We start from the raw sequence: 26,929 nt of genomic DNA, 5'->3' as shown, positions 1-26,929 counted from the left end.
GTGCGGAAGTGCAGGCAGGATCACAGCAGAGTTTCCTACCCAGCAGGATGGAAGGGTTTTCTTCCCAGGAAGAGCCCACACAGAGCCCGGGCACTTGCAATGGTGTCATCTGTACCTGTCAGAGACTTCCCACTGCTGCATCTCAAATGGGGCTTGAAATTTCTGGCTGGGCCAGGAGGAAGGAAGTGGCTTTGCCACTCAGCCGTGCGTCTGCTGACGAGCTGTGGGTGGGCTGGGAAACTATGGGGAGATGACAGATTTAGGTATTGGAATCCAATGTTACCTCTGGTACATTTTATAACAACGAGCTACTTTTTACTTCCTAAAAACAATTTTTTTTGGGACGGGTACAGCTTATACAAGAGCATAAGCCCCCTGAAAAGATCATAGGCACCAATTTCATTGGCATGACCAGTCCAATACAAACGCACATACCCAATTCCTGAAAGACACCTGATCCATGATTCAGGCAAAATCCTCACCTGCAAAATCAAGGGGTTGGATAGACCATCTCTGTGGTCCTCTCCCTCAATGATGCATTTTCTTGCCATTTGAATTCTAACAAGCCCTTGTTTATGTTTGGAATGCTCAGCAGGTGCTGAAGCTGTCCCTGGGTGAGTGAGTTATGATACCTACACCTCTTTGGGCTGAAGGATGAGGTTGGGTCCGGCATGGTGTGTCTGGTCTCCAAGTCATGGTGTGGAAGGAAGGGAAAGCCCATGACTGAGATCTGCTCTTCAGCTGAATTTCCTCTATTTACAGGCTGCATCTGGGTCCTGGTGGGAGGGGCTTGGGGGTGGGGAGCAGGTGGCACTGGGGACTCTAGGGACAGGAAATACAAATTCGATACCACCTAGAGGTGGAAAATAGAGAACAAGGTGTTGTAAAAACAGCTAAGAAATTAGAGACATGGTAACCAAGAGCAACATGTGACCCTTGTAGAATCCTGGATTAAAAAAAAAAAAGCTGTAAAGGAAATTATTGGGACCTTTGGGGAAATTTGAATATGACTGTGTATGAGATGGTATTGTATCAATATTAAATGACTTAAGTATGAAATTGGGGTTATGGTTGTGTGTGTGTGTGTGTGTATTTTTTACATGTATATCTAGACAGAGAGAGATGAAACAAATGTAAAATATTAACAGTCGGTGAATGTGAGTGAAGCTTAGGTGAGTGTTGACTGCTATTCTTTTTGACTCTTTTTGACTCTTCTGCAGGTTTGAAGTTACTGAAAATAAAAAGTTGTGGGAAAATTACTCAAAAGTCAAATATGCGCTACAGTAGAGGGAACTGGGTAAAAGGCACACAAGATCTCTATGTTATTTCTTACAGGTTCATGTGAATCCTCAGATGTATCAAAATAAAAGGCTTAATTAACAAAAGAGAGAATATGAGGCAAATACAGCAAAATATTAACATCTGTTCTAACGGGTCTTGGAAATCTGTTCTATTATTCGTTTCATTATTTGCTGAATGTTTGAAATATCTAGTAAAAAAACACCCTCTGGAGTTGTGGGAGGAGGCGCTCAGCTGTGGGGCTGACCCTGCTGAGCGCCACGCCTCTGACTTTTTAATGTCCCTCGTTTAACCTGGGAAAGCATCTAGCGCCCCTAGAGGATGAGGGCTTCCTACTCCCCGGTAGCTCCCGCTGTGCTCCATGGAACCTCCGGGACGTGCTAATGAAACGGGCAAAAGGACACAGCCACGTTGATTCTTGGCACACGTCTAGACTACAAGGACTGTTGCAAGGAAGGCTTGCTAGGATTCCCACTAGAATCCTTCAGTCTGGTGTACTATAAAAAAAAAAAAAAAGAGACCTCTATACCAGAATTCATTTATTACATAACTAAATCACAACTTTACAATACATTTGAAAGGGACTAAATGAGACGTGCAGAATAGTTTGTGAAAATAGTGAATAATGTCTGAAAGATCAGATTGGAATATAATCTTGGTAATAACTAAGGAGTAAATAAAGCATTTGCAACTGGGCATCACAGGACAGGATGGGCCGTAGCAGGTCTATTCACATGGATTCTGAATGACGATCAGAAGATATTCCTTATCTGTGGAGAGAGACGGACAAAGTTAATCCACTGGAAGAATTCAACTTACTGAGTGAATACTTCGGCTAATCTGCGTTTCTCTTCAAAACATCACTTGGACTCTCTGTAGACCAATGGTTTCCCACCCTGGTTGCACATCAGAATCACCTGCTGAGCTTTCACTACCACGACCCGGGACCCAGTTCCAGAGGTTCTGAGTTCACCGGCCTGGGGTACGGCCTCTGGTATCAGTAACTGTTTTTGTAAAGCTTTCCAAGTGCTTTTGATGTGCAGCAGGGTGAGAACACAGTATATGGGTAATTCTGATGTTATAGATGTTCTCTAGAGAAGTTTGTTCCAGACTAGATTTGGGAGCACGAGTCCTGTGTTACACAGACATTGGTGAACACTGTGAATGTAATTCCTTCAAGGAGAGGAGGGTTTCTATGGCTGCCGTCTTGAGGCAGGCCCGGTGAATGTGTTGTCTCGCGGGGAGGGTTTAAGACCCTACAGGGCTTTGAGCCACTCCCTGCATTATCCCTATTTTGATTACTGGTAATAAATGCAAATGGGAAAAATTTAGATTCTTCAAAGGTTAAATCTGTCGCTAATTTCACAAAATTTCCAGCTTGAGTTTTTCAGATTCCAACGTCTTTCATTTTGTAATTGGAGAACACTACGCGCCATATTGCAGGTTCAAGTCTGTATGTCCAGTTCCTTGAAACAGAGCTTTTATCCAGTAAAGGAGAAAGATGCTTTAAATATGAAGTGAAACGCCACGTTACCTGGGGCTACCATGATTTCATGTTTCTTTGACCTGATCCTGAGAAAGGTGAGGTCATTCTGAGGATCAATGTCACGGACCGTGCTCTTGGCTTTCATGGTCAGCTGATGAAGAAGACCCGCGTACTGAACCGTCGTCGAGTTGTCCAAGGTTGTTCGGATAGGAATGCCTGTTACAAGAGTCACTTTTGGGTTAAAAGTTTTAACTGTCAAAGGAATGTGCACCCTGTGGATATACCGGAAAATACTGATGATTTTAAAGAGGAAGAAAAAGTTATGGCCGACATCACTCACTGGTAACAATTTTAGTTTCTTTCCTTCCGGTCTTTTTGTGTGTACGTGGGTCTTAAAATGTAGTTGTGACAAACCATCATGACAAATTGGACTACTGCTTTTTTCTTCATTTAAGTGATAGCATACCCGAGCTGTTCTTGTCAGTGACACGGTCCTCAAATTATTTTTAACGGCTGTGCACTATTTTATAACATACCGTCATTTGACCAATCCCCTATTGTTAGACTGGTAAGTATTGTTTTTTGGGTTTCGTGCACACATTATTTGGAAGCTGTGCACTGATTATTTCAGAACTGAGTTCACATATTAGTCTACCTAATGCCCTCCTCCAAGCAGTCGGTCTATAGCCATTTTGCTTTGAAATGCTTCGTCCGTGACGTGGTGCTAATGTCCTCCCCTGAGGCCAGCAACAGAAGGGGATATCATAGCACACGTTGAGGAGTGTATCCAAAGGGGATTTTAAAAATTACGCTGTGGCTCCTCACATGGTATTTTGCAAACCTACATTTTATATGAGAGAATCTAGCAGCAAAGACACTGTGGTTTTGCTGGGCATTCCCCGGTTTGCGCTCACTCTTGGCTTAAGCATTCTTAGATTTAGCTGCTCGTGTGCTCTACTGTTCCATTATGCGATTTTAAAACTGAACCTATTAATTTAACTGGGAAAATCTATCCAGACAAATATGCAAGTATAATTCAATTCAGTTCAAATCAATCCAGCTCAATTCTGGTCACTCGGTGCTCAGCGCTTACTTGTTAACAGGTGCCGTGCTGGGTATTTTACGTGTACCGTGTCTCGTCTGAGAGGGCTTTCAGATTATTGTGAGAACTACCAGACAGCCAGGGAATTGCAAGGATTCCATTTGCACACGTGCCTTGAATTTAGGGGGACACGTGAAGGTGAGTGTGGGGTGGCTGTCAGATCCCACAGGCACCTGAATGAAGGCCGATCAGTGGAAGAGGCTGACACAACTCTGGGTCGTCCCTCAGAGAATGCAATTCCAGAAGCTGTTAAACAAGAGGGGATTTCAGGAGTGGAACGCTCTTACAAACTAACGATTTTACCAGTTTTTCATGAAACTCTTTGAGGACCTCCATTCTGACTGTGAAACAGTCTCTTTTAAAACAACCGTTCGCTCTGGAATAGGTCTTGCCAAACGATACAAGGACAATATTTACAGGAAAATCTGTTCAATAAACAAGGTTTTATATCGTTTGTTAATTTCTGTATTATTATTTCTTGGCCACTTTCCCCCGAAGTCAGTTATGTCTTTCACACCTGATGAGCCATCACAAGGCATGTGTCTTTAACGGGCAGGGAGCTGAGAGGTAGCAAGCTCTCACCTTTTAAGGGCACTTTCTGAGGACTGGTTTTATTTTGCATCCTGAATAGTGACTACCTCCAAAGTCCGCACCGCTCAGTGTCAAAACCAGAAATACAGCCAGAATAAATTATTTAAAATGTAGATGACAAGATTATGAATCCAATGCTCAGGCCTATTTAGTTAGTCTATTCATGATCCAAGTCAATAAATAAAACAGCTAGCCTTTCTGAATAATAAGTGCACACTGTGGAAGCTCTGGGAGGTTTTCATACCCATTACAGACCACTTGAAAAAAATCAATCGACAAATATTTATTGAGCTCTTGCTTGGTACCCTGCAAGGTAATTAAAAAATAATTTATTAAGGAGCAATTTTAGCACATGGTATAAAATTCACTCATGGCCCCTTCTTCGAGGTGACCACTGCTCCCAGTTTCTTTGGGAACCTTGCAGAGATATTCTAAGTGTGTTCAAGTGTCTTTTTGTTTGTATTCTTTGCATTGTTTGTTCTCTATTCTGTAAAAAAAAAATTATTTTTCATGAAATACACTTGGAAACTCCTTCTGTTCAGTACACACAGGGCTAAGGCTAGGCGTGTTAATGACTGCATCACATGACTGTCGAATGGATGCCTTGTGATACACGTAACAAGTATATCCTTCTGGCGGGCATTTAGGCTGTTCCCAGGCTTTGACTTTAATAAGCAAGGCGATGGAATATGTCCGTGTGCATGCCATTTCACATTTGTGTGTATGTATGGTATAAATCCCCACGATGGAACTTCTAGAACAAAGAAAATGAATTGGATATTGCCGAATTTATGGCACTACTTTAAAATATGACTCTTTATGATCCCAGTAAGCTGGTACTCTTCAACTGTGTATTTGTACTTTGGTTGATTGTATTTCAAAAATGTAAGGAACTGACTGGATGGCTGATAAAGTCTAATGAAATTCAAATGATTGATGGTTAGAAATGTCAAGAATATGTAAAATCAAGAGCCTCTGGAAATCAGGCTTATATACATAAGAATACGGGATAGTTATGACCGTCTGAGAAATAATATGTATTCACCAGTATCTAATTCAACAATCAGTGCTGCAATATTGTAAACCGTGAATGGTTGGATAAATGGGAAACCGATGTTAGCAAAGGATCTAGTCTAATAAAAACCTCTACTGCTCAGCAGTGGGCTAAATTGGGAAGTCTGCTTTATTGTCATGGACAGGGCGCCTTGGTTTCACTACCGGTGAAACCAAAGGACTCTGTTTAACATGCCATATGAGATCGAAATGTATAAACCTGGTAGAAGGCCCACCTCGCCACAAATAAAACCTGGAGATATGTTAAAATGATTTGCTGAGAATTACACTAAACCCACTGGTGGTGTGCAAGAACATGTGAACACCATCTTAGTTAAATTTTTTTCAGCATTTAAGTTCCTGGGTCTTCTGAAAGCTGCCGGGCTGCACCATAATAAATGGCACTTTCACCTAAAATTGAGTAGGCAGCTGAAATGGAATGGAATATTTTATTAATTCTGTTCACACAACTTATACCATATGCTATTAATAAACATGCTTGTCGTACACTCTGGTTATTAATAATCTGACCACAAAAATAAGACCCTCATTTATATTTTTGGGAAAATGGTTAATTTGGTGTTTGGAAGGGTGCCCCGAATCCTAACATAATCTTATCTTAGTAAGGGTTAATTAGAAGAAGTTAATGGGTTTTAAAAATCATATTTTGCCGCCTTTGGATAAGAAAAATATTGAGAGACTTCAAGCAAGTGAAAGCAAAGTCAATTGTAATTCCAGCGCTCAGAGATGATCGCCGTAACATAGCCCTGTCCTTTCTTCCATATTTACTGTGTGTTTGTGTGGCTGGCTATGTTTATGATTAGAAAATGTTGGCTACTGCTCTGTTCCGTGCTTTTCATCTAACGTTGTTTCCCATGACTCTAAATATTCTTCAACATTTTCAATAGAGTAGTGGTTCACCAAGTAAACATTACATAATGAATGAAAAATTTTCCGTACTGCTGGGATAGATTTATTTACTTATTTGTCTGTTTCTTCACTGCTTTTGTACATGATGCCTCAGTGAGTATCCTTTGCAACTAAATCTGTTTCTTCGTCACTCCTTAGGATAAATTCCTAGGAGTGAAATTGCACGTCACAGGCTATGGACATTTTCAGACATATGATGCATATGGCTAGGATTATACACTTTTGACTAGGATCTTCCAAAGTGACTCGTAAGATGAGTTGTCCTGGGTTGAAAAGTATCTTTTCCCCCAAATTCAAGTCTATCCTAAACCTTAGCATGTGAAATAGCATGTCTTTGCAGATGTAATTAGTTAAGATACGGTCACACTAGATTAGGGTGGGCCTGAATCCGACGACTGCGGTCCTCACAAGGAGAGAAAACAGACGCAGAGAGGAGAACGCCATGGGACGATGGAAGCAGAAACTGGACTGATGCCTCTACAAGCCAAGGAATGCAAGGACTTCCGGAAGCCACCAGAAGCTAAGAGAGCAGCAAGGAAGGATCCTGTAGAGCCTTCAAAGAACAGGCTGTCCTTACTGACACCCTTATTCCAATTCCCAGCCTGCAGACCCGAGAATAACTTTCTAATGTTTTAGTGTGTGGTACCTTCTTGCGGCAGCTGAAGGAAATGAATGCATTACCTTTCTGAAGCCCCACACGTAGCCCGTCGTAGGGGGTGTGTGGACTTGATGAGCATGCCAGGAATGAGACTCATTCCAGACAGAACAATGTGCTCGCGCTGCACCGCTTCCTGGAAATACTGGGCAGAACTCTTTCTTACCTATAAGGCTGATCTTAAATCCTTTCCCTCCTGATCACTCAAGGTGGGTGAATTTATTCATTTGGTGTTATTTTTCATTTTATTTTATTATTTGCAAAACACATCCAATGTTCTATTTACACATCAAATGTTGTCGCTGTACAAATCAATTAAAAATGTCCACATGCTGAGAACTATTTAATTATAATTCTGTTAAGTGTTGGGTACTGTGCTAGGCACCCAACAATTAACATTTCATCCAACTATCATAAACCCTCAGTGAAGTAGGTTGTGTTCTGTCTTTAACTGCTAAGGGATTGAAGTCTGAATGTAAACAGGTGCTAGTATGTAGTTGCTCAATAAATATTTGCCGATGGATTTGTGCCAAAAATAATGATTAGCTGTGAGATTCTGTTGCAAAGCACTCTGTGTGCCATGGCAATTCACCAATTCTGTGGTTGCGCCGTGAGTTATGTGAAGTAGCTACTCTTATTTCCACTAATGCTCTGGGATTTGTGGTATTTCTTGCCTTTGCAAATGCCTGAATTAGCAATGAAACTAGCAGGAGCCTTCAAGAGATTGCCACCATAGCTGAGCCCATAGCAATGTGCCAGAGAAAAGGCTTTGTGGATTGTTAGCAGGGATTGTGGGACGAGAGAGAGCAAGTTTCTGGTATAAGTTTACGGATCTCCTAGGTGGACATGCGTTGGCCCTTTTATACTATATCCACAAAGACTATCCTGTAAGTCGTATTAAAATTTATTCTCAAATATTTTATTAAGTGTGGGAAAGGAACAATTTCACTTAAAAGGAAGACTGAAACTCTGCACCCTTTATAATGTTAAAAGAAAAACTAACTGCCAACAATGATATTCTCCCTATCTTCAATATGATACTTTCAATGGTATCCCTGAAATATTAGAGGAGTTACCAAAGCTTTAAAAATTAGACATGTGTAGTGTTTCTTAGGAATACAGAGATATTTTTAGACATGTTTTATTCATATTTATATCTTTAACTCTTAGCAGAGTGCTTGGCATATAGGAGGTACTCAATAGATATTGGTGAGTACATGTTATAGCTACGACACAGAAAATAAACTTTACATTTCAAATTCTAAGGTGTCTGTCTTAGGCGAGGCACAGCCAACAGGTCCTTGTTTGGCTTGTGTGTATCTAGAAGGCGTCCTGTGATATATTTACCTTCTGCATTCACGACCATAGTTCCCATCACCCCTTTATGGCTCTGGATCCTCTTTAGGGTTTCTTCCACCTCCGCCTGAAGAGATCAAGAAGGCAACTAACCAAAGGGGGTCTTTGCGGTAACCCTAATCCTAAAGTCAATGTTTGGAAAGACACCTACTCCCCCGTCTCCTTAACCTAAGGTACTGCATACTATGATCTCAGACCTTCGGAAGAGACCTTTGAAACCGCCAAGTCCTGTCTCCAAGCCTGCATAAGACTCCTGCTAACATCTCTTGGTGTGAACTCTTCTAGAGAAGGAGAGCTTACTACCTCACAAGAGCTCACTCAATTTTCAATGTCTCTATTTGCTGGAAAAGCATTCTCTATATTGGACAGAAATCTGCTCCCATTCATGTTTTACTCATTGATCTTTCTGTATTCGTATGAAAAATTCCTTTTCTGTATTACACTTCTTTAAATAGTTGCAGAGCTATTGTCATTATCTCCCTCTGTCTGAAAGTATCCCTTAGGGGTGCCTGGCTGGCTCAGTTGGTTAAGCAACCGGATCTTGATTTCTGCTCAGGTCATGATCTTATGGTTCGTGAGATCAAGACCCATGTTGGCCTCCGTGCTGACAGTGCACAGCCTTCTTGGGATTCTCTCTCTCTCTCTCTCTGCCCCTCTTCTGCTTGTGTGCTCTCTCAAAGTAAATAAATGTAGAAAAAAAAGTATCCCTTAATGAGAAATCTTATTCTCACTCCTAAATGTTACCTACTTGGGAGTTCAGATGATTAAATTCAGGATACTCTGTAAACACAACATATCCCAGGATTCTCTTGGTAACGTGCCTGGGTCTCAGTGCAAGCTGAATATTCACCCATGAATGATTATGTTGGAGCCCCACTGGGTTTTAAACTCAGCTTCCTGAATTAATCTTACGCACAGACTATCTTGTACCAGTTTTACTCCCTTCTACAAATGCTAAAATCACAGATAATCTTTTTCAGACCTGCATATGACTCCTGAGTAATCACTGGATATTCCGAATTCAAGCAGTATCCTGCAGAGTGTCTTGATGAGGGTTTGTTTTTTTCCCTTCTAACCTCAAACGGGTAAACATTATGCTACTTTAGTCAAAAGACAGTTTTCTTTCGTTAACGGCTGGGTGGCTCAGCTGGTTGAGTGTCTGACTCTTGATCTCGGCTCAGGTCATGGTCTCACAGTTTGTGATTTCAGGCTTGGCACTGACAGTGTGGAGCCTGCCTTGGGATTCTCTCTCCCTCTCTCTCTGCCCCTCCCCTGCTCACACACTCTCTCAAAATAAATAAACATTTTTTTTAAAAAGATAGTTTTCTTTTGCCTTTGATGTGGGCAGGAACACTGATATCCTCTTTTCCATAACTACAGCATATGCTTGCTGAATTTCAGGCGTTTGTGTACTGGAGTCACATTTTTTGCCTTTACGAATATCTTCTATATTATATACCTAACATGTTCTTTAAATGATCTCACTACTAAAAGCTACTAAAAAACAAATGGATTTTTACAAGGAAACTACAACTACACATCACTACCACAAATGGAAAGCTGCTAGTATTTGTCCGAGACAGAAATAACCGCAAGAACGAACAAAATGAAGAGAGTGCCTGTTATTAAATTCTACCCCAAAGAAAGGTCTGAGCCTGAGGTCTGATATTCAGGTGAAACATGGAAAATACCAAATGGCAGTGGTACTCAGGACCTAACAGTGCCAGGAGCTTTCTTGGATACAGTCTCCAGGCTGGGGGAAAAAATGGAAGAGGGGTCACTTCCTCAGGTGTGATTCGCTCTGTGTGATCTGTTATTTCTGAGCTATTTTACATAGCAACTACTGTTTGCGTCTCACTTTGGGAAACACTGCACCAAAGCACAAGAGTGATACAGGGGGTCCAGTATCACATTTTGGCCGTCTTTAACACAATGTGCATAGCTCCCTACAACCACTAACCCCCCTTTATCTTTTTTTTTTTTTTTTTTTTTTACTTCTTTCCCAAACGGCTCTTTCTGCTGTCAGCCTCTCCCTCTCTCCTTCCAGTTGTTTCTTCCGTGATTTCTGCACCCCTCCAATACAATCTCTTAATCCCCATCTCCAATCCCCTTTCGCCTCTCTTAAAAAACTCGCCTTGCTCCTCTTCAAGCTATCCCCAGTCTCCGCTTTCTATTTACTGATTTATTTATTATCTCTCCCCTCCCTTTCCTCTTTATTTTCCTTTCTTCTTTCTCAGTATCGCCTCCTTCTCCCTTCTCCTCACCCCCCTGCTCTCCCTGGGGCCCCTTTCTTCCTTCCCAGGTTCTGACTTCTCTCCCTCTCGCCTCTTTCCTTTTCAAACTTCCCTCGCTCCGGAGCTCTCTCACCCCCTCAAGACCTTTCATCCCCCCGTCTCTCTCTTCTCCTTCTCGGCATCCACACCCCGCAAGTTCCACTCGCCAGAGCCACCCCCCTTGATATCTATCCCTCAAGACAGCTTCCCCCATCTAGGCATCTTCTCCCCTCCAAGGTCGCCCTCTCCCTCCTTCCCCGTCCAAGAATCTTCTAGAGCCCCCAGCCTTCGCCACCGCCCCCGGACCGGCTGGCGAGGGACGGCCCCGGGGGCAGGGCAGCGAAAGTCCCTCCCCCCCCCCACCCCCGACGTGGGCTCCCCTGAAGCGCCGGGTCGCAGACGGAGGCTCCAGATTTACCATCGCGCGAAACGCGGCTCAGCCCGGCGTCACCGCTGCCCGGGAAGTCAGCAACGCTTCCAGCCGTTGCTAGGCGACGGGGAGGAAGTGACCTCCCGGAAGTGCGGGTGCACGCGCCTGCGTGGCCGCGGGTCGGGCGGCAGCCCGCGGCGGCTCTTCCGCCCTGAAGTGGCCTTGACGCCTCCCGGCCGCCGTAGGCGGAGGTTGGGGGCCGGTGGCCCCGGGCGCCCACTTGGGTGCCCCCAGCCCCGCGGGGCCGTGGGCCTGAGGACGCTCGGCGGGCACAGGCCTGGTCATTCGTTCGTCCATTCATTCACTCACTCCTTGAGGTACGCCTTAAGGTAACAGCCACTTCCTCACTCACGAGCGTTTTCTTGACCGCCTGCCACGTGCCGGGCGCTCTAGGCCCGAGTGCATTCTAGCTGGGGGAGACAGGCCGAATGCGACGGGCGAAGCAACACTTGCCAAGTGTGATACGTGCTGCGGAGCAAAGAAGCAGGGGATGGGTCCGTCTGACTCCCGAGCTCGGGCCGCCTTAGAGATTTGGTGATAGGCTCAGCCGCTTGGCGAGGCCCAGTGTCCTCGCTTTCTCGGTGCCCTGTGCAGGCGGATACGTGTGTCCCCCCCGCCCCCGCACTCCCCCCCCGTCCCCCACCGATAGTTTTTTTCCGGAAAGAAAAACATGTTGCAGCATCGAATTGTACAATTATATATATATTACATATATATAGTATATATTATGCATATAATATATATTATGTATATGTTATATATAATATATACTATATACATAATATATATTATAATATAATATATATTATCATATAATATATATTAATATAATAATATATATTATATATAATATAATGTATATATAATATACATTATGTATATATATTATACATAATATATATTATATATAATATTGTTGATGTATAACTCCTTACTCCTTACCCCCCAAACAGTAGGGTAAGGTACCTCTTAGACTCTCATCAAGCGATAGCATCCCCTTCTCTGCTCCTCACTCAGTTGAAGAGTTTCTACTCACCAGTGTATTTGTTGAATCCCTTAGGATCTTTCTTTTTTTGGTCACTATCTGCTAGAAGTTCTGAGTTGCTGGAAAATCGCAGGTGGTAGTGCTGGAGGCTCCACAAATTGCCACAGAAGCGCATATGGCTGGGTATTGAAGGACCTGATGGAAGGAACCAGTTAAAGATCAATTAGGGATGGTCAGAAGTCACTCACTTTTGAAGGGCATTGCTGATGTCTTTGCGGCCCGGGGAGGCAGAGACTAACTGTTTTGTGACGGGCAGCAGAACGGTGTGGTGGCTGGCGTCATGAAGTCCTGGGGGTTGAAGAGGGCAGACCCTGATCACTAGACACAAGGTATAGGATGGGAATTCCTCCCCCACAGGACCGTGCTTTAACGACTCCCTGTACTGCTGATGCGGTTTGTGCTTCCGTTTCCGGAAAGCGGTCTCCAGCCAGACATGGCATGCTTACTGCTAAGAATGTCAGCTAGAATCTGAATGGGCCCTCGTCAGGGATGCTCTGAACCAGTTTTGAAGTTGGTGGTTATGGGGCTAATTGGTCCATTTCAACTTAGAGTCTGTCATTTCGTGACATTATGGACAGAAATACTCTGAGAAGCTCTAGCCGTCCTTCCTCTTCTTGGTGGTGGGAGAGGAGATTCTGGTCACTGGCAGTCTCTTCTTCTGCCTCCAAGAAACTTAATGCCTCTGCAAAATCCAGCTTACAATAGCTAAATGATCCCCCTTTTAACAAACCCCTGTAACTCCAACCAAGATTATTTGGAATGGACAGCTAAGATTGTAGGGGAAGAGTCAGGTGTGTGTGTGTGTGTGTGTGTGTGTGTGTGTGTGTGTGTGTGTAGCTGGCTCTTGACTCACTGCCCATATCTACCATTTTAAGTAAGCGTAGGTATTTCCAGTAATACTGGCTGAGCTGATAAAGACTGATTCTTGCTCTCTCTGGGTGTTTCTGATCAAGGAGACTCTTCCTTGATTGTGTAGCCATTTGTTTTGCTTATAAAAATCAGTGGCAGTGCACCATATCTGTTATGTCAATCAGCTTTAATGAAGGAGCCCACTGCATATGCATGCAGTGTGAATCCCCTCGCTTCTGGAGTCAGGGTGTCAAACTCGTTCAATAGCTGACAGCTGTGATTAGAGCCAAGCAAGCCTCCAGCATGAAAGGAACTGACAGGAGTACCCAACTGCTGAAAAAGTAATAAGAAGTAGCCAAACTGACTTCTAACCAACAGTCAAGTTTGACTCACTGTGCATAGGAAATCAATGAGGAGAATATGAGCCATTTTCTCCTTATTGATTTTCACTTCTAATTATTCCTTGGAGGTAGCTTGGTTTCATTTTTATGCCCCCCCCTTTTTTTGGTGAATTATCCCTTTCCCTTCTCCCCCTCCCACCCCCTTACCCCTCCTTTTAACCTACAGTAAGTGCTAAATAACTTTGAACTTAAGTGAGAGAATTAATGTATATTCCTTTTTTCAAGTACTCTGAAGTGACCCCCAAATTTGTGGTACATACAAAGTCCACTGTTTTTCACAGAATTTTTGTCAAAGTGAGATGATTTTTTTTCCCGAGGTCTCTCTTTCTCACTGGTGGTTTGCTAGTAGTTTCTGCTTAGCCTGAAGAAATTTGGGTAATTTGATAATTTTGAGTTTTCTCTGGGAATTTTCTCTAGCACCCCATACATCTGTCTATCTTCGGCATTCATGCTAAGTTGGTAAATACTATAAACTGGACCATGGAATATACTTTGTGCCCATTTTCTCATAAGATAAGGCATTCTTTGTCAAACAGAACGTCTAGTACTTTTTTCACTCCAGAAAGTGAAATATTAGATTCTTTCACTGGATTCTTTGAAAATGCCCCTTAGTCGTAAGGCAAAATTAGAGGATGTCAATGATCTCAAGAAGTATTCCACATAATACGACCCGATGCCATAGAATTGCAGAATTATAGGCTTAGGGTTTCAGAAGATCAACTATTTTCTACTTATTAGGACAAGGGCACCCTCTAGGGTAATTCTTTCCAGGACTCAAGTGTCACATAAGCATTTGCTTGCCATAAAGGAATTCTCCCTGTTGGAATTAAAGGGTTTCCTTGAGCCCAGAATTTGGAGTTGCGTGCAGCCAGGGTTGATGTTCCCAGGTGTGTTTCCTTGACTAAAATAAATTCTCAGAGCTTTCATTTCCTCATTTATAAAAGAGGAAAGATAATATATACCTTACAGAGTTGATATGAGATTTAAATCATATGGGTAAATGCCTGGCTTCTACCAGATGCCCAATAGGGATCATTTTGCCACATTTCTTTCTTGTGTCTTTTCCTTTCTTTAGTCCATCCTTCTTTTTTCTTTCCCTTCCTTTTCTCTCCTCTCTCCCTCTATCTCATCTCTTTCTCTAACCTCTTCCTCCCTACTTCCTTCCCCTGTTTGTTTCCTCTCTCCTTCTCCTCACCCTCCTTTATTCAATCTCTTTTTCCTTCATGCCCTTCCTAGAAAAAAATATCCAGAATTCATATTGTTGAATTTCTCACTAAAAGATATCTTTCCCTTTCTTCTCATTCCCTTCCTCCTGTCATTCACTTAGAATTATAATTCATTGACCTCTAATCTCATTTTTCCACAAGTCCCATTTTTATTTATTTATTTATTTGTTTGTTTGTTTTAAGTAATCTCCACACCCAACTGGGGCTCGCACTCACGACCTTAAGATTAAGAGTCACATAATCTACCAACTGAGTCAGCCAGGCACCTCAGCAAGTCTCATTTTTCAACTTCTGGCTCCAGTAAGCAGTTCTCACCTCAGAGAATTGCACTTAGTAGAAATTCTCAGTCTCTCAGGGTTGAGGGCAAACTGTAACTATTTCCTCATCTATTAATTTTGTTCAAAGAAGGTAGCGCTGAAAGGAGCAATAAATCCCATGTACTTTATGTACCCCTTCTTTTTTCTGATAATCCATTCCCAAAATCTCCCATCTATTTTTCAAGCTCTTGGATCTATTTAGTTTCAAAATGACTTTCATTGGTAGGTATCACACACAAAAAGTTAGATGCACAAAACAAAAGTTAGGTTGGTGAGTTACTACAAAGTGAACTCTTGTGTAATTCTCAACCAGGTGAAGAAATAGAACACTGTCTACATTCCAGAAATGTCCACGTGGCCAATTCCAGTCATTAACTTCCATAGTACACGGTCTGAAAAGCCTAAAATATTTATCTGGCCCTTTACTGAAAAAATTTGCTAATCTCTATAATAGCCTGTTCCTTCCCTCTTTAGTTTTCAAATGATAGTTGAAAACAACAACAAAAAATTATCGCTTCTCAGCCTTTTGGCTAAGATCAAGTGAAAACAAAAATAATTATAATATTATGCAGAGTTTTCAAAGTATATAAATATAATATGTAAAATAACTATCATAGAAAGTGGGGGAGGGTGAAGGGAATCTGTCTTAAGAGTGAAGATCTTATATTCCGCTTGAAGTACTTAAGTATTGATTCTAAGTAGACTGAAAAATGAGGGATATAATCCCGAGAGCAAGCAATAAAAAAGGATACAAATATGTCAAAATAAAGTCCTAAAAATTGTTCAAATAATCTAAAAGAGAAAAGGGCAAACAGTAAAATGGAAAACAAGTAGAGCAATCAGAAAGCAAGTAGTATACGTGTAGCATTAAATCCTGATATATCGATGATCGCATTAAATGTAAATAGTCTAAATACATCAGTTAGAAGACAGAGATTGTTAAAATTAATTTTAAAAGATTATCAATGATTTTTGTTTCTGGAAATTTGGAGTAGATGTACTTTCCCCTGTTCCTCCTATTAAATATAACTAAAACCCCTAGAAATTATACCAACACAAGAAGACTCTGAAAGATAGAGAGAATCAGTCACACTGTCTAGCGACCTCGGGACCCAAGGAATGACATGATTGTAAGTTACCTGGGTTTCCTTTTGCCTCATGTATTCTAGACTTGGAACTGAAGAAGCTGGTAACCCTAAAATCTGACAAACATGGAAATTTTAAAAAGCCCCAACAAATGCCTATTCTTTAGCCAAAGGACTGGGAAAAGGCCATTGAACAAGGCATAAACTTGTAGAAAATAAGCATTCCACTCCAGCTAAATAGCACGCGCACACACACACACACACACACACACAGACTAGAAAGGCCAGGGGGAGAGTATAGACTTCCACTCTCACCTTGTTATAACTGCCCCTCATCCTCTATCAGGATGATGTCAAAGAAGGCTCAGTAAGGAATCAGTTCTTTCATCCTGTTCAGAGTTAACTAATTAGGCACCTCCCCACCCTCTGCAGCAGTTTCAGTGAAGTCCATTGGGGGAGCCTGGACTTCCATCTCCACTCTAGCATATGAATAATTAAATATAAACAGCTAAAATATACCAATAAAAAGGTATAGATAATTCGATTGTATTAAAAGAAACATGACAACTGTATGATGTCTATAAGTAACTGACTTCAAATATGATAATATGGGCATGTAGAAAATAAAAGGAGGGAAAGAGATATATCATGCAAACATTAATCCAAAGAAAGCATGAGTGGTTACGTTAATATCAGATAAATAGACTTTACACCGAAGAAATTCACCAGGTATAGAGAGGACCATTATATAATGATATAATGGTCACTTCACTAAGAAGATATAGCAAATCTAAAAATATATGCACCAAACAACAGAGCTGCACACTATAAAGCAAAAGTGGCAGAACTGAGCGGAGAAGTAGGCATTTCCTCAGTGTTAGTTGAAGATTTTAACACCTCTTTCTCAATAGCTGATACAAGAATCAGGCAGAAAATCACCATGGATGGAAAAGTCAACATCATTAACCAATAGGAACTATTTGACATTTATAGAACAATCAATATCAGGAGAATCCATATTCTTTTCAAGTGCCTACAAAGCATGTACTAAGATAGACCACATCCTGGACCATAAGACACACCTCAACAAATTTAAAAGAATTGAAATCCTACAGAGTATGTTCTCTGACTACAGGTAGGCTAGACATTAGTAACAGGAAGATAATAGGAAAATATCCAAACACTTGGAAAATAACACTTTCTAAATAATCCATGAGTCACAGAGGAGATCTTAGTGAGAAGCCAACAAATGAGCAACGAATTAAATGAAAATGAAAATACAGCATATCAAAATTGGGTACAATTAAAGCAATGTTGAGAGCAAAGCTAGCAATACATGCTTACATTAGGAAAGTAAAACATCTTAAATTAATAATGTGAGCTCTCACAGGAAGGGCGTAGAAAAGAAGAGCAAAATCAAAGTCAGCAGAAGAGACTAAATCATAAAGATAAGAGCAGAAATCAATAAAATTTAAAACAAAAACAATAGGTAAACCAGGAGTCGGTTTTTTGAAAAGATCAATACAATTGACAAGTCTCTAGCAAGATGGTCAAAGATAAAAATGGGAGAAAATACAAATTAGCATTATCAGGAATGAAACATGGAATTGCACTACGTACTCTACAGACATAAAAAGGACAGGGAATGCTGTAAATATCTCCACATACATACAGTTGAGGACTTAGATGAGGTGGACCAATTTCTTAAAACTGCCTACCACCAAATTTACCCAATATGAAATAGGTAATTTGAATAGCTCTATACTATTAAAGACATTGAATTCATAATTTGAAAATTCCCCAAAAGAAATCTTCACTGGAGATTCACTATACAATTCTGTGAAATGTTTGAAAAATAATTAATATGATATATACACAGTCTCTTTCAGAAAATGGAAGGGTTTGGAAAACTTCCTAATTCATTTTATGAAGTTAGCATCATGCTGATACTAAAACCAGACATTGACAGTCCACAAAAATTAATAAAGGGAAAGAAAGAAACTATGAGCCAATATCCTCCATAAATGTACGTGCAAAATCCTTCAGAAAATATTAGCTAATAGCATTGGCAATGTATAAAAAAATTATACACCATTACCAACTGGAGCTTTTCCCAGAGATGCAAAGCAGGTTCACCATTCAAAAGTCAGTCAGTGTAATCTGCTGTAACAGGCTAACAAGAAAAAAACATAATGTGATTCTATCAATTGAGGCAGAAAAATAATTTGAGAAAATTTAATACTCATGATTTTAAAAAACACTTAGCACACTAGGAATGAAAAAGAACATCTATAACTTTACAAAGGCCATCCCCCCAAAAAGCTACAGATAACATACTTAATGTTGAAGGACTGAATCCTTTCCTCCTAAAGCTGGGAGCAAGTCTTTTTTCATTACTGTGGTTTAACACAGGGCTGGAACTTTTAGCCAGTTCAAAAAGGCAATAAAGGGAAATAATAGGCAAACAGATGGAAATGAAGAAATAAAACTGTCCCTGTTTGGAGATAACACGATTGACTGTGTAGAAAATGCCAAGGAACTTACAAACAGAAATGAAATTCCCATGTATCAGTATAACAAAACATGAAGAAGACTTGTATGCTGAAAACTACAAACTTCTGATGAACGAAAATGAAGAAGATCAAAATGAATGGGGGAGAGTATCAATTCTCTTCAAATTAATATACAGACTTACCACCATTTCTGCCCAAATCCCAGCAAGGTATTTTATAGATATAGAGAAGATCATTCTAATATATATATGGAAAAGCAAAGGAAATATAATGGGTAAAACGATTCTGAAAAGAAGAATAAAGTTGGAGGAATCATGGTACCCAATTTCAAGACCCATTACATAGTTACAGTAATCAAGAGCGTGTGGTATTGGTAGAGGGATAAACATACAGGTCAACGCAACAGATAGAGAACTCTGAAATAGTCCCACACAAATATGCCCAACTGATTTTTTGACAAAGGTGCAAAAGCATTCAGTGGAGGAAATATAGATTTTTCAATAAACGGTGCTGGAGAAATTCAATAACTGTAAACAAAATAAGCAACCAAACCAAATCAAAACAAAACAAAATCCTTGACTTCAGGCTCACACCTTATATACAGATTAACTCAAAATGGAACACAGACTTACATGTAAATGTAAAATTTTTTATAGTTTAAGAAAAATAAAAAACGTAAGAGAAAATCTTTCTACTGCAGAGTGAGGCCAAGAGCTTACAGACTTAACCCCAGAAGTGCAATATGAAAAAGAAAAAATTGATAGATTTAATCAAGGTTAGTAACTGTGAGAAGTCTTGTTAAGAGAATGAAAGACAAGCTACAGACTAAGAGTGAATATTTGCACATCATATATCTGATAAAGGATTAGTATCTAAAATAATTAAAGAACTCTCAAAACCCAGCAGTGAAAAAATGGATGATCCAGTTAGAAAATGGGCAAAAGACATTTCATTGAATAGGATATACTGATGACAACTAAGCACATAAAAAGCTGTTCAACATCATTAGCCATTAGGGAAATGCAAATTAAAACCACAATGAGGTAGCACTATACATCTATCAGAATGGCTAAAATAAAAAATAGGGACAACACCAGTGAGGATGTGGAGAAACAATCACTAATACACTGAAGTTTCATTTTGTGTGGTTTTCTCTGTTTTTTTGTTTTGTTTTGGCGTGTTTGTGTGTGTGTGTGTGTGTGTGGCTTTCTTTGTATTTATCCCCCTAGGGGTTCGTTTTGTCTCGTGAAGCCTTGGCTTGATATCTTTTGTCAGTTTTAGAAAATTCTCATCCTGTGTTTTGCTAGTTTCCAGTAATTTAGAAAAAAAAATTTTTTTTTTTGAATGACCAAAGACTCTGAGATTTATGTAAGGGACCTGGCTGAAAAAAAAAATTTTTTTTAAACGTTTATTTATTTTTGAGACAGGGAGAGACAGAGCATGAATGGGGGAGGGGCAGAGAGAGAGGGAGACACAGAATCAGAAGCAGGCTCCAGGCTCTGAGCCATCACCCCAGAGCCCGACGCGGGGCTGGAACTCACGGACCGCGAGATCGGGACCTGAGCCAAAGTCGGCCGCTTAACCGACTGAGCCACCCAGGCGCCCCTGAAAAATGTTTACTTATGGTACTCAGCATGTATGTTCCTGTGTACACAATTATAAGTATGAAAGTAAACAAAATAACACAACTATATATACTATTTCCCCTTTATTATACCCTAAATGATCTCTAGTTGGTTCTTACTCTCAGGATCTACTGATTATCATTTCATGTATGTTAGGCTAATTTGGCTAGAAGTTTTATCTTCCAACTAAACCTAAGTCAGGATGTTAGCAGTGAAATATTCTCTTCAGATCTTTAAAAATTGAGGATAATGGCTATGGGATGATGGGGCAGTCTGTGGTCGTTCTATTAACATTAATAATCTCTCATTTTTTGTTGGGTGGGCATAGTTTTCCAAGCACTTTGTTAGGGCCTGTCTCAGTTGCCCTCGCAATGACCCCTTGAGCCTGGCAGGTTTACTTCCATTTTGCAGATGTAGTCTCAGGTGAAACAGATGACCGAAAAGGATCCAGAGTGGTAAATATATTATTTCATCACGGTCTGGAACTTCCCAGGATGGTTCTGACTCTGTATTTGGGTGCCACTATACTCTTCAGGTTGCCTAGATGGCCCTATGCTCTTCTAGTTCTAGAACATCATAGTCCTTCCATGGACACGATAAGTAGTTGAACCAGAAACAAAGTTGAACTTCCTTGTTTTCCTTCTGGGCTATTATGTCAACTGCATACAGTAGAGAATAGGACTTTGTTACCTGCTTGGAAGGAGGAGCCGGGGGGGGGGGTCTCATCTCCCTCCCCGTTGACTCTCGCTTCATTAGAGCTCACCAGACGTCCCAGAAAGATCCCTACTGTAAATATTTTGGTTGACCGCTTCTCTTGCAGCTGACTCAGGAATAGAGATGGGTTGTCTGCGGATCCTAGAACAAGTTCTGGAGATGGTGAACAGATGGCCAAGCAGAACTGCCATAATCCTCGATAGCAAGAGGCAGCTTACCTTGTGGAAACTTGGGCCTCTCTTCTGACGACTGTAGGGATTAAGAGAACAAGGTAAGTGAGGAAGAAAACCAGTGGGTACTGAGGCCCATGTTTTTGGAAGGCAAAGAAATGCAGGCTATGTGCCTAACATCAGAGTCCTCCCCAACATAAATCATGCTTATGTAGGGCGATCATTCCTTGATGGAGGCTTTGAGCTGAGACTCTGGGGATGCAGGGAGTACAACTGTGAATAAGATAGAAATCCCCCCAGCTTTGATGGCATCTGCAGCCTAATGGGGGACATAGTTAATAAACAAGTAATTACATCAAGCTTCCTCATGGGAGCAGTATGGGATGCAGTTGAGGCACGTAGGAGGTTATCTTGACCCAATGTAAGGGAGTCCTGGAAGGGTTCCTGGAGTTAGTGATATGTGAGCTAAGTCACAAACCAGAACCAGACACTTACGAAGTGAAGAGGTATGGAGGTAGAATAGAGGGAAAAGCCTGTGCCAGAACATGAAGACATTTGAAAGAACCAAAATCATTGCAGTTTGCCATGACTTTTAGTGATGGCTTTAGCATACAGCATGGGGAAAAGGTTTCTCAAGGCAAAACCTCGTATTCCTTTGGTCACTTGGGCCCAGTTGCATTTACGTCAAGTGTAGAGAATCACCATGAATGACCCATTCACTGCCCATCTCTGACCCTTTACTAGGGCGCTCATTTGAGAACCCTGACTTCAGAATGCAGGTGAACTCAGATTTCTACAAATTGGCCTGGCAAACTGTGACTCCGTCCCCTCTCCCCGAGGTGGACAGCGCCCCCCAGTGGAAATGAAGGTGAGTGCTCCTCCCGTCCCCCACTGGCCGGGGCCACACTGAATGTACATGTTTGCCATTTCCCTGTGAGGTTGCAGCCGACCGAGGGTCTGCAAAATTGCCTGAAATTCTGAAACCAAATAATGTAAGGGGAGGACTAGTTCCTATGAATAGCAGACATGTTTTATTATCTCAATTGTAATCCTTTTAACATGACTCCAAAGCAGTTCTCTGGTTCAGAAAAAGTTACAGAAACGATAGGGGAATGAGAACTATAAAAAAAAAAAAAAAGTGAGATGTTTTATTATTTCTCTTTCAACCCACCCCAGGACATTGATTCAGCTTAGGCCACTGGAACGGAATTAGTAAGTGGATGTGCTGGTGTAAACAGTTTTAATAATAGAAAGTTTATTATTTTTTTCTCAACTCAACGTAAATACACAGTGGACAGTAGCTCAGGAATGGCATGATTTTGAAATGTTACCCGTTGTCCAGTCTTTGGCACGGATATGTCTGGGATCAAGATAGAATAAGGAGGTGTGTGTGTGTTGGGCGGAGAGGGGAGCCATGGCCCAGGTCACAGTGTCCCAGGGCCTGGGATCCTTCAGCACACACCCAGTACTGCCTCCCCAGGAGGACAGCGGGGATCCTTGTTCCAATTGCATTACGATTTCGAGAATATTCCATCTCATTTAGCTGTTCCATAAACATTTCAAGATTTAAGATGATGCTAAATGATGTGGACAGAATTAAAATGCTTTAAAATGACATAAGATGGTGAACTCTCTAGCTGCCTTTCTTTTCGCCTAAACAGGAAGAATGGCAAGTTGGGGGAATGACCCTGTGTTACTTTTCAGAATCCTCTAGATGGTGCTGCTGTGATAGCTATTGGCCAGACTTTCTTTCTTTCTTCTTCTTTTTTTTTTTTTTTTTTTAGCACTTAACTATCAAACCAAATATTTAACTTATTAAATGTCTTATAGTTAATTGCTAATATGATACTATTGGTAATTTATACCATCACATTTACATTACATTCTCTTAACAATAGTCTATGCACATAAATCATACAAGCAGAGTAATTTCAAGAATTGAAATACATGTACTTCTCTGGTCATTATTCAATAAAATTAAAGACTCGCATGTGTGGATGGATTTTTCCACACACGTTAAAACTGGCTATAGGATTAGCTCTTGACTACCTCTCCTTGTGTTGGACAGTACAGGACAGTGGCTTGTACATAGTAGTTGCTAAGTTAATGTTTATCAAAGGAATTGATTCTAATTTGTTTTTTCCCTTCCACTACTGATTGGAGATGAGGTGACCAACTGGATTAAGCTTTTCAGAACCCCAGTTGGAGATTGCTGCTTATCTTTGCTTATCTTGCTAATGAAAAGATTGGGGGGCCATTTTTTTTCTGTATTTCTGAAAATGGCCTGGTGGGGGTGGGGGGAATGTGTGTATGTGTATAAGATCACTTTTTTATTTTAAAAGCAAATTGGTTTTCAGGTTGGTTCCATTGAAATGCAGGAATGGTATGAAAATTGTGTTTGATAATTGCTCGAGTCTTAATCAAGATTTTATTAAAATCAATATTTGATATGCTGCTCAATTTAATTAAATTAAACCATAGAGAAACGAGTAATAAATGAGTTTGAAAATCAATCACGGATAAGGTATGTTTCTTTTAATTAGTTTAACGTAGAGAATGTTGGGTTAAGCAATTGCTGACCACAGAAGGAACAACAATGAAAAAAATCACCACTTTTGTTTATGCAGTATGAGCAACTAATATTAATGACCACGTTCTCTGTGCCAGGCACTATGCTAAACATTGTTTATTAAGTTTCTTCATTAATTTTGGGACAAATTTTAGGAGGTCTGTCTCCTTAGTTGATGATTCAGACCTGGGTTTGAGCTATCATGAGGGTCCTGGGCCATTTAGCCAGGAAATGGCAGAGGTAGATTTTAACACAACAATCAAGCTTTTGCCTCTACCTGGAGTCACTCAGAAATAGCAAGAAAAAACATACTTTTATTAGGATGAATTTTAGAGAAGTGCATTGGTGGTAGTTTTCTTTCTAAAAGAAGTGTTGCCTTTATAGACGAGTGATAGATGAGGGGGGGAGAAATCCTAAATCAAAAAGCGTGAACGTTGACTTAGCAGCTCAGAGTCTCGTAAAATACCAGAGAAAGGAAGAGAAAGAAAGAAAGAAAGAAAGAAAGAAAGAAAGAAAGAAAGAAAGAAAGAAAAGAAAGAAAACAAAGAAAGAAAGAAAAGAAAGAAAGAAAGAAAGAGAAAGAAAGGAAAGAAAGAAAAAGAAAGAAAGAAAAGAAAGAAAGAAAGAAAGAAAGAAAGAGGAAGAAAGAAAGAGTGTTTTATTTTTCTGGACAGACACAGAATACAGTTATTTACCATATAATTTATGCTTATTGGGAAAGGCAGAGATTTATGGCTTTAGTAAAAAAAGTGTTCTAATTGGGATTAGCTAATGAAAAAATGGTGGCACTGGAGAGGGAGAAAGGAGGAAAATGTGATTTCGGTTGAGGTGTTTCTTCTCTCCTGGGATGTAACAAAAGGGCTAGTGTTCCCCACCGGGGCAAGAATCACATTTCTAATTAGGCCGTCGGAGTTGGTGCCTGTATTTTTGGTTCTCGGTCTTTTTAGTCATCCGTGGAATCAACTCTAGGAAACTAAGGCTATTCTTGTTCAATACTGTCGGCGATGAGGACGAAACTTCAGCTTGCTGAAAAATCTCCCTCAATTTTATTCAGCGCTTGTTTGGTGGGATGAAAATAAAACCCAGCAACAATCACAACCATACAACTGCACAGCTTCCCTGCCATAGACCTAGAAGAATCTGTCTCAAGGCACTGCTTGATAAACTTCAGTCACGATTTTTGCCATCCCTGCGTGTCTTGTGTTACTTAATATTTTCCTTGAAAATGGCTCATTATAAAACATCAAAATTAAACACGGTTGTTTTCGAAGGAAGCTTTGTTTCAACGCCAAAAGTGGGAAACCAGAGTTCCTTTCTCTAAGAAGGATAGGAGTGAAAAGAAATACAGTCAAATCAAAACACGTTATCAAATTTTAACTCCAGGAAAGTGTCCAGAGGTCATAAAGACATACTTGCACCAAACTGAGACTTCCTCTTTGACTATATCTGAGCAATAAAAAAAGATTGGAAAAGGGAATAATGTTATCATTATGTGAATCAATTTCATCCAACAGTGTCTATTTATCACCTAAAATCATATTTCCGGGCCCAGGTGCATCCGTTAGCTTTTGTGATCAGCAGCCCACGTATCTTTGTCCGTTGCTCATGCGAAGCTTTGCCCCCTTTCTTTTCTTCCCTGATTCCCCCCAGTCACATCTGAATCTTGGTCTCTGCCCAGATGATTCCTCTTACCTCATTTCTGAACATATAGAGAATTCTGTTAAGCTAACACACGGATGGAGGGCAGATTATAAAATGAATACTTTCCATTGCTGGTTAATGCTACTTTCTCCATCTATACTGTTTGAGATACTTTTTCTCTAACTAGATGTGGCAAATTTCCAATAATAGTAAAGTAAATGTAGTGAGTGATATGTCTCTTTACCACCCTGACCTTCGTACACCCGGTTCCCCTACACAGGCGACCACCGTCATCATGTTTTACGTATTCTTCTGGAGATGGTCTGTGTATGTGAAACTTTACTTGAACCTCTGTGTCTCTCCCTAAATTTCACACAAATGGAAGCACACCGTACATGTCATTCTACAGTTCACTTTTTTTTTTTACCCAACAATATTTTTTGGATGTAGTTTCATATTAGTATATGTAAGCCCTCATCCATTCTTTTGAACGTTGCCTGGAAGTACTCCATGCGTGTAACTCTTCCCCTTTTGATGTGTACTTAGATTATTACTGTTTTACAAATAATGCTGTAATGTCCCTGCATAATTCTCTTTGGGTCCATGATGGGCAGTAAGAAGTAAATCTGCTGCTGGACAGCACTCACTCAAATGGTTAGAGATCTAATTACAATAATTAGAGAGGGCAAACATGATCGTATTTCTTCCCATGAGAATCCCATGCTGTTTCTTCGTCCTCACCCATAATGTGAACTTGTCTTTGTCACGGTGCCCCCCTGCACAGCATGAAGCATCCTGATTTGTACATGAAGTTGTGGCCTCTAAGTTACATTTGTCGTGTGCGTCTAATCCTATTTAATCTTCCCTTGTCGCCATCACATTTGAAATCAGTTGTGTAGTTTTGTTCTCGGTGCCTCTCTTTGATGGATGACAAGCTCCATGAGGTCAGGGAGGGACTTGATGTTATGGAAAAACCTTAAACTTCTCTGGCCTTAGGAAAAATGACCGCAATATCATTTTAATGGCAAATAGATGCACGTTCCTAAGGGAGCTCGAATGGGGAATATGGAGGGGGAAAAAAAAAAAGAAAAGGAAAACAACCCATGAGAGTTGGGGTTGCTATTTTTGATCAAGTTGGAATTGGGAAATACCAGGAGTCTCCTAGGAAATCTTGATCTCACTGGAAGATGATCCTGCTCTCTTGGCCAAAGAGCAGGTCTGTATTTCTGTGCACATAAAACTTGCAGACCCAGACAGAGGGCCAGTCTACCTTCTGGCTTCGCCTGCCATTTATTATCATTCACAAGGTGGTGTTAGATGCTCAGCTTTTAAAAGAACTGGCTTTTCAGCAGTATTTTTACCCTTGAGAGTATATGGAGAGAGCTCTGTGTTGTATATTAATCAGAGCTTCCACAACTCTTTGAATGGTATTCGAAATGTGTCTGGGAGTGTGGTGAATGAACTATGCCCAAAGTGTGCTCTATTATTTATTACACAGGAGTCTTTCCATCTGAGACATAGGCTGAAATTAAAGGAACCTAATACCTACTTTAATAACTCAGCCTTCTTCCCAGTTTCTGCTCCTTATGCACTCCTGCC

At 40.7% G+C, this 26,929-nt stretch overlaps 1 protein-coding gene and 1 long non-coding RNA gene across 2 annotated transcripts in view; one reads left to right on the top strand and one right to left on the bottom strand.

The window, feature by feature from the left end:
• Positions 1–1,825: 1,825 nt before the first annotated feature.
• On the bottom strand, positions 1,826–11,251 carry DYNLRB2 (dynein light chain roadblock-type 2). The gene is made up of 4 exons (XM_007082845.2): positions 11,164–11,251; positions 8,464–8,539; positions 2,834–3,001; positions 1,826–2,069 (listed from the first exon to the last, which is right to left on the bottom strand). The coding sequence occupies exons 1-4, from the start codon at positions 11,164–11,166 to the stop codon at positions 2,026–2,028; spliced, it is 291 nt and encodes a 96-aa protein (XP_007082907.1). The 5' UTR covers positions 11,167–11,251; the 3' UTR covers positions 1,826–2,025.
• A 114-nt stretch (positions 11,252–11,365) lies between these two features.
• The window catches only part of LOC102968177, a 29,002-nt gene continuing 13,438 nt past the window's right edge, over positions 11,366–26,929 (top strand). Inside the window, exons 1-3 of the long non-coding RNA XR_445133.3 lie at positions 11,366–11,492; positions 21,057–21,221; positions 21,865–21,988. This is a non-coding gene — a long non-coding RNA (uncharacterized LOC102968177). The remainder of the gene's footprint in view (positions 11,493–21,056; positions 21,222–21,864; positions 21,989–26,929) is intronic.

Source organism: Panthera tigris, chromosome E2, assembly GCF_018350195.1.
Source record: "Panthera tigris isolate Pti1 chromosome E2, P.tigris_Pti1_mat1.1, whole genome shotgun sequence".
Lineage (NCBI taxonomy): Eukaryota > Metazoa > Chordata > Mammalia > Carnivora > Felidae > Panthera > Panthera tigris.
The sequence above is the reverse complement of the archived record's forward strand: the minus strand, read 5'-3'. Positions and strand labels throughout refer to the sequence as shown.

Excerpts from the sequence above, each read along its gene's own strand:
- DYNLRB2 (XM_007082845.2), bottom strand. Across the intron at positions 3,002-8,463 it reads TATGGTCGTGAATGCAGAAG|GCATTCCTATCCGAACAACC; the intron begins GTAAATATATCA and ends CTCTTGTAACAG. Across the intron at positions 2,070-2,833 it reads TGAAATCATGGTAGCCCCAG|ATAAGGAATATCTTCTGATC; the intron begins GTAACGTGGCGT and ends CTCTCTCCACAG.